The 13,194-nt window shown below is 26.5% G+C and overlaps 1 protein-coding gene across 2 annotated transcripts in view; it reads right to left on the bottom strand.

Moving 5' to 3' along the window:
• Positions 1-13,194, bottom strand: part of LOC111625497 (potassium voltage-gated channel protein Shaw-like) — an 81,245-nt gene that overhangs the window by 61,817 nt on the left and 6,234 nt on the right. Inside the window, exon 4 of one of the 2 annotated variants that reach the window (XM_023368644.1) lies at positions 13,090-13,131. The exons of the other annotated variant lie outside the window; for it this stretch is intronic. Within the exon in view, the coding sequence (XP_023224412.1) occupies positions 13,115-13,131 (17 nt within the window). The 3' untranslated portion in view covers positions 13,090-13,114. The remainder of the gene's footprint in view (positions 1-13,089; positions 13,132-13,194) is intronic. 2 annotated transcript variants of the gene reach the window in all.

Here is a 13,194-nt window from a genome sequence, read left to right as displayed (position 1 = left end):
GTGTTAATTAAATTCAAGAAATATATATATATATATATAACATGCCAGTAAATTATAATTGCTTTTCATAAACTATCAATATTTGAATATAATCTCAATTACTTGTATTTAAAAATTTTTTAACTTTTTTTTGAAATTTGGAAAATCTTACAAATTATTTCATATATACTTATGTGTAAAAATTAATTAAAATGTTGTTTTAAAAATGTGAGCATTGTGTAAATGTCATTGTTTTTGCTAGGCTTCCTTACACTTAAAATAATTACTTCAGAAACCATTATCTAACATCTCTACTAAATAGCTTAACTTGCTTATCATCAGAGATAAAAGTTAAGAAAAAGTTAATTACTTTTTAAAAGCAGAATTTCATTTATAAAATTCAATTTAGAAGAAAAGATGTGGTAAAAATAATATAATTTTTTTAAAAGTTTCAATATATGTATATTTTATATTTGAATTCTGTCACAATTAATTATGTTAATTGTGAATTTGTAAATAATTTATTATAATTTAAAGAATTTTTAATTACTATAAAAATTCATAAATGATTTATTTTAAAAATTAATACCAGTGTTTCAGAACACCATAAATAGAAACCAAAAACAAGAAAAAATTTTAAAATATGAAAAATTAGAAATTTAATATAAAACTATAAACCAAATCTAATTTAGTATCAGAATTTTGTCAACACATTCTTCTACAATATATTGAATTATATAACTATAACAATTAAAAAAACAAGAGATAATTAGATACAATCTAATGAAGAATTTAGATGGCATTAAGTTAACAAAGAAGTAAATGACTGAAACAAAATCCGAAAACTGTAACTAAAAATAAACTTCTCATGAAATGTAAAGAATTGCAACTGAATATTTCAAGTTTATTTTGCCAAAATTATAAAGGAAAATAATCAAATGGTAATATATATTTGATCTTATTGATAAATAGGCATACGTTAAAAAAAATAAAACTTATTTTTAATAAACTTTATCTTTTTTTTAAGCGTTGTATTAATGAATCTTCTCGAAAGATACTGGGATGCTTCAATTCCACGACATGCAGGATGTGTATTTCTACTCTGCCAGTGACAGAAATACATTTAAAATATGGAAAAAGTAAGAAAGACTTTATTATAGGAACAGCTTTTAGAATAAAGTCTTCCGATGGCAATCGGAAAAAATCCGGGACAGTCCCGGAAGAGACAGACATTTAGCAATCCTATATACGGAACAAAAATATTAATATATTAATAAGCAGTAAGATGAGGCTTCTAAAGATGAGACCCCTGGCCAATCTTTATGCATACCCACGAGTTAAAAGGACATCCAGTTGGACTGCATTATGTCAGTTTTTAAAGTATAACGCCAATATTACACGTTACGTGATAATGTATAAAGTCTACGATTTTATTATTAGATTACGAATGGGCCAAGACCAGCTATTGAAAAGCATATTTGTGCATGTCTGAGATATCTAAAGGCTCTGATAAAAGCTAAATGTCTACTTTAGTATAGGGCCGTCGAGAGTTGAGTTTGTGCTGGGCTCGGGAATAAAGCGGGCTCCTTTAGCTATCTTTATTTTTGGTTTTTTTAACAAATGAAATACATAGAACGTTTAGTAATAAAAAAAATTTTAGATGATATTATTTTTTAGTAAAACTAACAGTAATTTTATAGGAGTAGAAATCACTACAGCCTCTACGTTTTCTCCGATCCCTGGGAAAAATCCCCTCTCCGCAGCCTTAGTAAAGTGCTACCAAAGTAAATATCTAAGTTAGCATTATTCATAAATTTAAATATCATTATTAGAAAATCATAAATAGTTATCTTGCTTTGTTTTTCATACGCATTTTCCTTATGAGAATGTTTTTATTATTTCTCGTTCCTTAATTAGTCTATTTCTTGTATGTTTTAAAATTAAATTATATGAAATCCATCATGCACATTCTCGAATTTAGGTTATTATTATTATTATTTAAATATATATTCTTTAAAATTTCCTCTCACTATGAAATATATTAAAATGAAAAGAATATGGATGAGAAAAATCCCTATTCTATATTCTGCATTTTATTATATTTCATATTTTAATATTTTATATTTCAAAAGTTTCTCTTGTGTTACATTTATTTCAATTCGGTATCTAAATATCTCTAGTTTCATTAATATGAATAGAAGAATTGCAAGCAGTTTAATTGACTTAATACTATATAAATGGCTCTTGCTTTAAAGATATGAAGGTTAGCATTAATTTGATTGAGTATTTCGGGTGGAGATTTCATAAATAATGTTACAAAAATTATTAATAGTGTTTGAAAGAAAATTTTGTAGCCTATAAGAAAATTTATAATGGTTTGTTTTGAACTTCTAGTTTCGGAGAGTGGTTTTCCCAATTTCAATTAGTTTCAACGAATAAATATTTAAAAGTACTGTATTTTCATTTTAAAGTTATTGATTTCTATGGTTTATTCGTTTCCTTTCTATAGTATGACTTAATATATTCTTATTTCCATTATTTAAATATATTTCTTTATGTACTGTACAGTTGGAACAGTACGAATTGAAAATTGATCTACGTTTCAAGACGTAAAAATTTTGTAATAAATAAAAAAAGATTGCAAACTTTGAGTTATCATAAATTCATTAATTTTAAATCTAATGTAAAAAATAGGATTTTGTAAAATATAAATTATTTAAATTAATCTTAGTGTTGATGTTAATATTTCTATGATCAAGTACAATTAATATATTTTCTATATATTACAGATTACATATATTTTTTAATCTTATTATACACAGGGTGTATCTGAACCTGGCAGAAAATTTGCATACACTAAAATAAATAAAACATTTCTAGTAATTATGGGTCTTAAAAGCAATCAAACGTCTGCAGGCTTTGTTAAAAGGTTCAGTCTGTGTACAGGGTGTTAGTAGATGCATCTACTGACATCCTGCATACAGCGGCGCCCGCAGAGTTTAGAAAAGGAAGGCACAAACTACAAAAAAAAAAAAAAAAGAGCATCGTACCTACATTATGCAAGAAGATACCCCTTGATTAACGCAGTTAATTAATCTCTGGATGATAACGCTTATATAAAATCGTGTTAATTAAATTCAGTGGTACTGGTACCTCACAATCACGACCCGCTAGAACAAATTTTCGGTTAATAACAAATAGTTTTATTTTAATTTTGTCATCAGTAAAAAAAGATTTCTGTGATAAAAATGAGTAACTAATTTAAAAATAAAACGGAATCTTAGAGCTCCCTTCGGGATTAAGAAAAAGGCAACACGACGACAAAAGGGGAGCACCTGGCCCAAGTGTCCCAATGTACTGGCGCTCGTGTCTGCATATATATAAATTTATAACCTATATAATGTATCAATATATGATAAAATATATATTTTAGATACATTTATACACACACTTATAAAATGTTTATTATTGTCACAAAAAGAAAAATAAATGCTTTATCTTTTATGATTCTTTACTTAAATTTTTACACCTTTACATGACAAGTTTATTCTTACAAAATAAATATATTATGAAAATGGATTTCACCATCAAATAGTCTAAATTATTTTTGTTACTAAATTCTATTTTATTTTTCTCTTTAACTACTGATTATCAAATTGCAAATACTAGGTCGGGTATTGATAGTAATCCTAAAATTGATTTTATCATCATCAATATATTATCTATTCTTACGGTAACAGTATTAGATTCGATATCTAAAATTTTGCCTAGGAGCACCTTTTATGAGCCTAAAACCTATACAAATACACAAATGTCTAAAAAAATAAGCATAATCATCCAACTCGTAGATAGGAGTCCAGGTAGTAATAGCCTACAAGATGATTCTCATCGGATTAGAATCAAGTGAGAACGGGAACCTGATACAGTGCCACGAACATCGTAGAAACTGCAGTATTATGGTCTAGAATGGTATTGTGCTTAATGGCTGCATGATTCCCATGTTTCTGCAAGGAGTGTCATTACCAGGGCTGTGGAGTCGCGTAAAAATCTACCGACTCCAACTCCGACTTCGACTTTTCCTTACCAATCCGACTCCGGCTAAAACACCAAAACTCCACGACTCCGACTCCGACTCCACAGCCCTGGTCATTACAGAAGATATTAGTCGCATAGAACGGCTAGCAGAATCTCCGGACCTACTGTAACTCCCATAGAATGTATGGGATACTTGAGGGAAAGGAGTTGTATCTCGTCAGTCTCCATCAAGAACATTCCAGAAACTTCAAGATTCTCCCGAACAGCTGATAAACAATATTATAACCAGCACGAGCAATCATTGTGCAGCATGTGTGCGTGCAAGTGGCAGCCACCCGCAATATTAACCATTTTCTGTGTAAAAAGATTTAGTAGTTTTTCTTGTTTTTGGTTTGACGTAAATTAGATTAAATTTTTGCTTTTCAATTTTTATACAAAAACAAAAAAAAAGAAAATTAATATAATGTTCTGCTTGCATGTTAAGTTTTATGATGATCTGATCATTAGTTCCTGAGATAATGATGTTACTGGAGTCAAATTGATGTTGGGCCCACCAGTGTGAGTGTATAAAACACTAAACACTGGTGGTCGATCGCGGATTCGCACTTTAACCGATACCAACGGACTGGCCACATGGAGTTTTTTTCATGTCTAACACCTTAATACGGGTCAGTTTCCCGTGGAAAGTCATCCCAGGAGGTATTGCTACTTGGCAGATCGCCCATGTGTTGCATGCGTGCGTCCTTATACTAATGTTCCCAACCCATGTGCTGCGAGAGTGCCTCGGGTGTGTTGCGGAAATATTAAATATTTTGAATAATAGAATTTTGAATAGGCTTTTTTAAAATTTCATTTATCTTTCATCTTTTTACCGTCGGCCGACCGAAGGAAGGAGGAGGTATTCATTAAAATGCCGATTGTTGCAAAAATTTGCGGCATCAGCATACCTCTCGCAAAGCGTCTATGCGTATGCTGATGTATCAACTCTTTGAAGCGTTTGTAAACGGTGCGACTTGCCAGCTTAAGGACCAACAACAGTTAAATCAACAGTAATTCACATTAAATTTTAAACATGTTCATTTTAAAAATTATGGTGTGTGGCAAGAGTCTTATTATTAAATTCAGTTTGTCGCTAATCCAAGAAGGGAAACGCTGCCTTACACATCAAACCAAATCAAACAAATTGATGGTTACGCTTACTTTTTGGACACGATTGTACGGTACATATTTGACGCTACTCGGATCGTGATCTAGTATTAGGAATCCGATACTATCTACGATCTAGACTTTGTACGATATTAATTTAAGTATCGTGTGATACGCTTCGCACTATGTAAACTTTGTATAAGAGCCTGACAAATCCATTCTTGCATAGGACATCACACAGCCTAAAACTACTATGGTACTTTTCTAGTTTTGAGGTACAAAATAAATAGTTTGTTGCGTCTATCATATATCAAAAACATTTGAACGGTCTCAAAAATTCGCTACATTCATATTAAGACAATGAATTTCATAGGATCCCAAATTGAAAATAAAAATAAGATTAGATTATTAACATTTATTTATAGCACATTCAGAGATTCAAATAAAACTACTATGATTTACCGTAACAATTATATATCAATACAATTATTTACTAATAAGGTAAATGTTTTCTTATCACTTTTGAATTACTCATTTTTTATTCCTCAATAGTTGATAATCCAACAATTCGGGTATTAATTAACTATAAAATTTTATAGTAAATAAAGTTTCTGTCAACAGAACAAATTATTTTTATTTAATGTAAACGTTTTCAATGACAAAAGCTCTTATTTGGTGACTACTGCATGAAGTATATGGATGAATTAAATGATATTAATACCAAATTATTTTGTACAAAAGCAAAAATTACAAGTAACGATCAATTAATTCAAACTGAATGTTCTTTTCCTTAATGTTTCATTTTTTGTGTTCTGAACTTTCACATGTTCTACAGCAAGCTCGTGTTTAAAAAATTATAGTGTTATCTCTCACCAGTGGGTCCTGTCATAAGGTGCAAAGGCATTTGGTCACATTACGGGAGCTTCACAAACATTTGTTACAAATTATTCATTCTATTCTTTCTTGCGTATCAAGAATCTTTTATTTTTTGACAAATTTTATTATTTAGAAAAATAATGAAATTTTTAACTCTGCTTTTCTTTATCTTTTTAGTATCTGGGGGCGTCAAAAAAGGTAACTGACCTTCTATTGATCTGTAAGAGAACTTGTTTATTTTATAAAAATTCGAAAAAATATTTAAAATTAATACAAATACGAAAACTTAATGGTTATGCCGTATTCGAAAATTAATAAAAACGTTTGCTTTATGTAAAAAAAAAAAAGAATCATTTTCTTCAAAATTAGTCGTATCATTATTTATTATTGCCCCAGAATATTTTGTTTTTTTTAATGTAGATTTTAATAATTTTCTAAAATATGATATAAAAATAAATATGATTCGTTGATTGAAATTCCTTATAAAGAATAAATAAGCATGGATATGATTTATGCAAAAATCTTAGCATGATAAATGATTGAACCAGAATATTATACAGTACGTGAGTACATGAAAAATAAGTTAAAAATTTTTAAATTAAATATTTTGTTCGCTCACTGCCAGCCAAAAAACTACATTTGATATTAAAACACATCACTCTTAAATATTAAATTCTTCGCATCTTAGTTAATTTTTATATTTCAGCAACTATTAAGAGAAATTACTCTCCAATTTGAATTGATTGAGAACCAACTTATTCAAGAAAAGAAAGGCGGAAATTTCCTAAATAGATAAACATATCTTCATTCTATCTGATTTAAAAACGGACATCTTCAGCAGTTTAGAAAAGGTAGTAGGATATTAATTTCCACAATAGCATATGATGAAGACTGCTTTAGATAGTGAGTAGATGCTCTTAAAACGAATTAAAATTTTGCAAATGATTTGAAGACGTATACTGAATTTATTTTTCATATTCGAATAAATAAAAATATTTAAAAAAATAGTAGTTCAGCAAGAAAAATATTTGACTAAAGTCCACGTACAGAACTAAATATAAAATATCGTGCACAGGATTTTTAAAAAGGCGGTGTTTAAAAAAGCGAATTATCTTTTTACAGCGTAGTCTATATATTTTTATTATATATAGAGTGGCATAATACAGACTAGTGAACGATTACAAAATAAATATGAGTTATATATATAACATACTATTTAATTTTTACTTTATTAAATTTTTTATTTATTTTCTAACGGGAGGAGTTAAAGCCCAAAACCCCTCCGTGTGTTGGGCTGCAGTTTTCAAATTGCAGACGTATAGGGCCTACATTCCCACTGGAGTCTGATTGTCTGTCCTTTAATCTCGAGTTAGATAGATGAAAGTCGAGACCAGAAAATAGAAAGCTTAGAGGCAAGATGCCCGGATTAACTGTATACTAACTTCCGGTTTGGACCGGAAGTCACGTTATTTCAATTCAAAAATTTTCTCCAGAACGGAGTTAGATAGATGGCTGGCATAACTCTATTGTTAACAGGAAAAGTGTGATGTACAGGGGCACGGCAGTACTAAAATCGAGATTATTGTATATATTTTAAATTAAACAAATTAAAAATATGATTAAAAATTACAGCCCAGCGTTGTGGTGATGTCACAATAAATAATTGCGTGTAAAATATTGAGATTTGAAGATTCTATGTGGAAAATTAACTTGTAAAATAGGAATTCGAATCAATCATCAAGAGCAAATCATATCAAAATTATGGAATTTTTATGCGTAATTCTCGTACTGTATCGGAAATAAAAGTGTTAATTTAGCATTTATTTTCACAATTTTTAAATAAAATTTTCTAGAAATTCCAAGATACTTTAGTCGAATGATTTTCTAAATTTAATTTTTGAGATATTGTTTTATTAATTAATTTTTCCTATTAATTGAGATAATTATTTGAATTAATAGAATTAAACCATAATTCAGAGTCTGTTCAGCGGGATCAATACTTATAATCAGCAACAGCATCTTATAAAATTTCTTCTATTTAAATACAAAAATTTCTAATATCGATAACATTTTAATATGCACATAATAAGCAAAAATACTTCATATAAAATAAAATTCATCATTAATATTTTTTAAAACAATAAGCTAACTTTATCATTTTTAATGATGTACTGATTTAATCTATAGATATACACTTAAAATCAGATAACTTTAATTACCTAACAACATTTAAATTACAAACCTCAGAAGAAAAAACTAGATAAAGCAAACTTATGGATAAATTTTAATTAATCCTGCAACATTCATAAAATTTATTATTCTAGCTAATTTGGCTTTTTAAAATCTTGAGAATACCAAAGGGTGGATATATATTTTTAATTAGGTGGCTTTATTTTTTATTATGTCAATAAGCATTTTCAGGCCTCAGTGCTGGGTGACTTTTCCTACATAATTTACAATGTTTTAATAGTCAAACTATGGAATATTTGAATTTAATAAATGTCTGATAATTTTAAAATTAATGGAAAAGTTTTTATAATTATAAACAATTCTGACATAACAATGCAATCTATATGAAATATTTTCTAAGAAATGTTACAGTAATAACTCTAGAATTAAATATGAAAATTATTTGCTAATTAAAAATAAAGGTTGTTAGATAAAAGACTAAAGAATTTTCATAGAAATGTAAATAAAATCTTAATTCTTGGATTTTTTCTTGCTAACTGTGCTTCCAGCAACAATTTGCAATGTATAAACATTTTTACAATTTAAATGTAATCATAAATGTAATAAAATAGAAATTTTTAAATAAAATAGTTGTTTAATTTGAATCTACTATGAAATATTTTCTAAGAAATGTTACAGTAATAACTCTAGAATTAAATATGAAAATTATTTGCTAATTAAAAATAAAGGTTATTAGATAAAAGACTAAAGAATTTTCATAGAAATGTAAATATAATCTTAATTCTTGGATTTTTTCTTGCTAACTGTGCTTCCAGCAACAATTTGCAATGTATAAACATTTTATTCAATTTAAATGTAATCATAAATGTAATAAAATAGAAATTTTTAAATAAAATAGTTGTTTAATTTGAATCTACTATAAATATACCGTGTAATTATTTCTTTGAATTAAAAAGTTGAACTCTAATTAGATTTCCTAATTGGATCTATCAAATTTTTCAGAAGGTTAAAATCACTCAATGATGTAAAAGCTATAACATGGAGCTTGGATTCTTTTAAAAACTAATGCAAATTATGTAAATATTTTATATTAATTTTATAATAATTTTCAATTTTTTAGGGTCTGATTAATTAAGATGCAACTGTCAATTGAGTCTAATTAGTTTCGCTTTATTTCTTTTATACATAATAAACAATGTAAGGTTTGGATTCAGAATGAAACAGAAAATCCATGCAAATCTACCACCGATGGAAATTTCAATGGCTTTCATCTCGTCCTGCCACAGGTAACAAATTGATTGATTAGTTAACGCAATGCAACACACGTTAAAGCTACCCCAATTACATCCATTGCAGGAGGATTTGACACACAATGGAATTGGTCAGCATGGACGAGAGATGTCTCAACTCAAATTATTCATGATAAATTATAAGGATATGAATTGAATTTGAACCGAGAGCCTCCTTTTTTTAAACTCTTTTTGCTTTGTGGGCACTTTTTGATTCCTTATAGTAGTAAATTGATATATTTCACAGTCATTTGGATGACCTAGGAATATGGAAGAACCATATATTTTTGTAAAAAGCTGGCATATTTTATTTATCTCAAATTTTTTTTAGCATTAGATCAAAGCAAATTACCGTTTCAGATAAATAAATATATTTTATTAAATCAGTTATTTATTTTCTTTTAAAATTATGATGATGAATCCCAAAATTTATCTTAATCCAATTATAATGTTTAAGTCTACAATAAATTTAAACCTAACTGTTATTTTTCTACAGACTTTATTATCATCTATTTTATATACCTAAATATACTCTAAACAATAAGTTTATAGTAACATTACAACAGTCTATAAATTGTCATTTGGAAATAGTTAATTAGTGATTATTAAATTCACAGAATGGGATTTAATTCTAATCTGTGATTAGATTTGTCTCTTAAATTAGTGGTATAGAATATATTTTATTTTTCTTTGATGCAGTTCTATTTTTTTAATAATCTATAAATGTGATTAATTTATTAGATTTATTTATAGATTACATGCCTAATTTAAATTACTATTTTTTTTTAACTAAAGATTAATGGCTGAAAATAAAGATTAAAATTACTTGGAGTATGTTTTCTTTTGTCAAAATTGGAAATAATATTTTAAAATTTGCTATATAAAACAAAGTTCAGTATTTGTTTTATTGTTTTACAACTTAAATTAAAATACTTTAAATTACCTTGATAAATAATAATTAAAATTTATATAAAATTGGCCATTATTTACAGATGGATAAATCCATAAAATTCAACATAAAAAAATTATAAGATTACATAAAGGAACAGTTTTTCAGGAAAAGGAGCATTTTTAAGTTATGGCTAAGTCAAGGATTATTAAGGGATTCATAAAGAAATTTTGAAAAGCAATTAAATTTAAATTAATTCTATGACTAATAATTGAAATAATTAATTTTTCCAATTTTTATCAATATTTTATTCTCATTAAAAACTTTTATAAGCAACTTAAATCAGTGAAAATTGAAGAGGTGTCAGCATGGACGAGAGATGTCTCAACTCAAATTATTCATGATAAATTATAAGGATATGAATTGAATTTGAACCATGCATATTATAAGAAAATTGATTAAATCAAAATTTTATTATTTTATATTTTATTGATTATGGTTCATTGCCTGTTTAAATTTTTAAAATTAAAATCAGATATGGATAGATCTGTGCTTCACAAAGAATAATTCTAATTTTAGGCTTATAAACTTCTTTGACTAAAACACTGAATTAATATTATTGGCTTGTTTATAAAATAAATATTTTATAAATCATAACAGATTTGCCTGAGATTTTATTCACCTGATATAGAATTAATTTTATAAAACAAACATATCCAAAAGTCCGGTCTAAATATAAACCAATATGTAACTGAGAATATACTTCATTTTTATTTTTCCTATTTTTTTTATTGATAAACAATCTACATAAATAACATTTTTAATAAAATAAAAGTTATATGAAAGTTTCTTTTATCAAATGAGTCAATATGCTGAGGTGTTAGTTGATAGGATTTGATTTACAAACTGAAAGAAAATCTATAAATTAATCTTCTAAAAGCCTATTTTTATGTGTATTGGATTAAACTCAGGTAAAATGTTTTGCTTGCTGTAAATTGCTGTAAATATATACACAAAGTTAATACTTTGTCATGCTTATTAGCACCATTTTATTCTCAAAAATAAAATCTAAAAATGTTATATTTGTTTTTAATTTATCTCCTTTAAAACCTCTCTCATTAAATTAAAACTAATACCTTACATCTTTAAATATTTCTTAGGTAATTCTATAAACAACAGAAATATCTAAAACTTTTGCTATCCCATAATAAAATATCTCATATTTTATTTATGAAGAACTTATAAATAAAATATCTATTTTCCCTATGTTAATCATTCAATCATTTTTTCTTCTTTTTTATTTTAAAATTAAATTGTTTATATAAACATGTGTAGTGAAATTCTACAAACAAAAAGCCTTGGAGACTACCTGCCATAATCCAATTATGTTAATTATTCCATATATTATTTTGTAAGAGCAAATGTTTGTATGAATAAATGAAACAGAGATGATGACTGCTATCATTTCTGATCAAATTTCTTTTATCACCTTGGCTACACATTCCCTGATATTATTCTATATGAAAGAAATAACTCTCATAATTTAGATTTATCATGGTACAGAACTATTTATCATTTTAAAAAAATGGTAATCTGAATTATTTATTATATATTCATAATGCAGTCNAAAAGTCCGGTCTAAATATAAACCAATATGTAACTGAGAATATACTTCATTTTTATTTTTCCTATTTTTTTTATTGATAAACAATCTACATAAATAACATTTTTAATAAAATAAAAGTTATATGAAAGTTTCTTTTATCAAATGAGTCAATATGCTGAGGTGTTAGTTGATAGGATTTGATTTACAAACTGAAAGAAAATCTATAAATTAATCTTCTAAAAGCCTATTTTTATGTGTATTGGATTAAACTCAGGTAAAATGTTTTGCTTGCTGTAAATTGCTGTAAATATATACACAAAGCTAATACTTTGTCATGCTTATTAGCACCATTTTATTCTCAAAAATAAAATCTAAAAATGTTATATTTGTTTTTAATTTATCTCCTTTAAAACCTCTCTCATTAAATTAAAACTAATACCTTACATCTTTAAATATTTCTTAGGTAATTCTATAAACAACAGAAATATCTAAAACTTTTGCTATCCCATAATAAAATATCTCATATTTTATTTATGAAGTACTTATAAATAAAATATCTCTTTTCCCTATGTTAATCATTCAATCATTTTTTCTTCTTTTTTTATTTTAAAATTAAATTGTTTATATAAACATGTGTAGTGAAATTCTACAAACAAAAAGCCTTGGAGACTACCTGCCATAATCCAATTATGTTAATTATTCCATATATTATTTTGTAAGAGCAAATGTTTGTATGAATAAATGAAACAGAGATGATGACTGCTATCATTTCTGATCAAATTTCTTTTATCACCTTGGCTACACATTCCCTGATATTATTCTATATGAAAGAAATAACTCTCATAATTTAGATTTATCATGGTACAGAACTATTTATCATTTTAAAAAAATGGTAATCTGAATTATTTATTATATATTCATAATGCAGTCTGTATTTTTTTGAACTATATAATATTCTATAATTAAATTTAGTTTATATTTTATTTATGAATAATAACGTTATCCGTCTCTTATAAAAAAATAATAAATTAAATATTTTGTCATTTATCATAATAAATATTAGTAGTTTAGAGTATTACCTGATAAATGTTATTTGGCAGTAACTCAAATTTTTATTTTTTCTTTTATAGAAAACACCATGAAAATAAAATAATCATGAATTATTAATTTAAAAATTAAATATA

Source organism: Centruroides sculpturatus, unplaced genomic scaffold, assembly GCF_000671375.1.
Source record: "Centruroides sculpturatus isolate CEXI.00-Female unplaced genomic scaffold, Cexi_2.0 scaffold105, whole genome shotgun sequence".
Classification (NCBI taxonomy): Eukaryota; Metazoa; Arthropoda; class Arachnida; order Scorpiones; family Buthidae; genus Centruroides; species Centruroides sculpturatus.
Note: the sequence above shows the minus strand (reverse complement) of the source record. Positions and strands in the feature narration are given on the sequence as shown.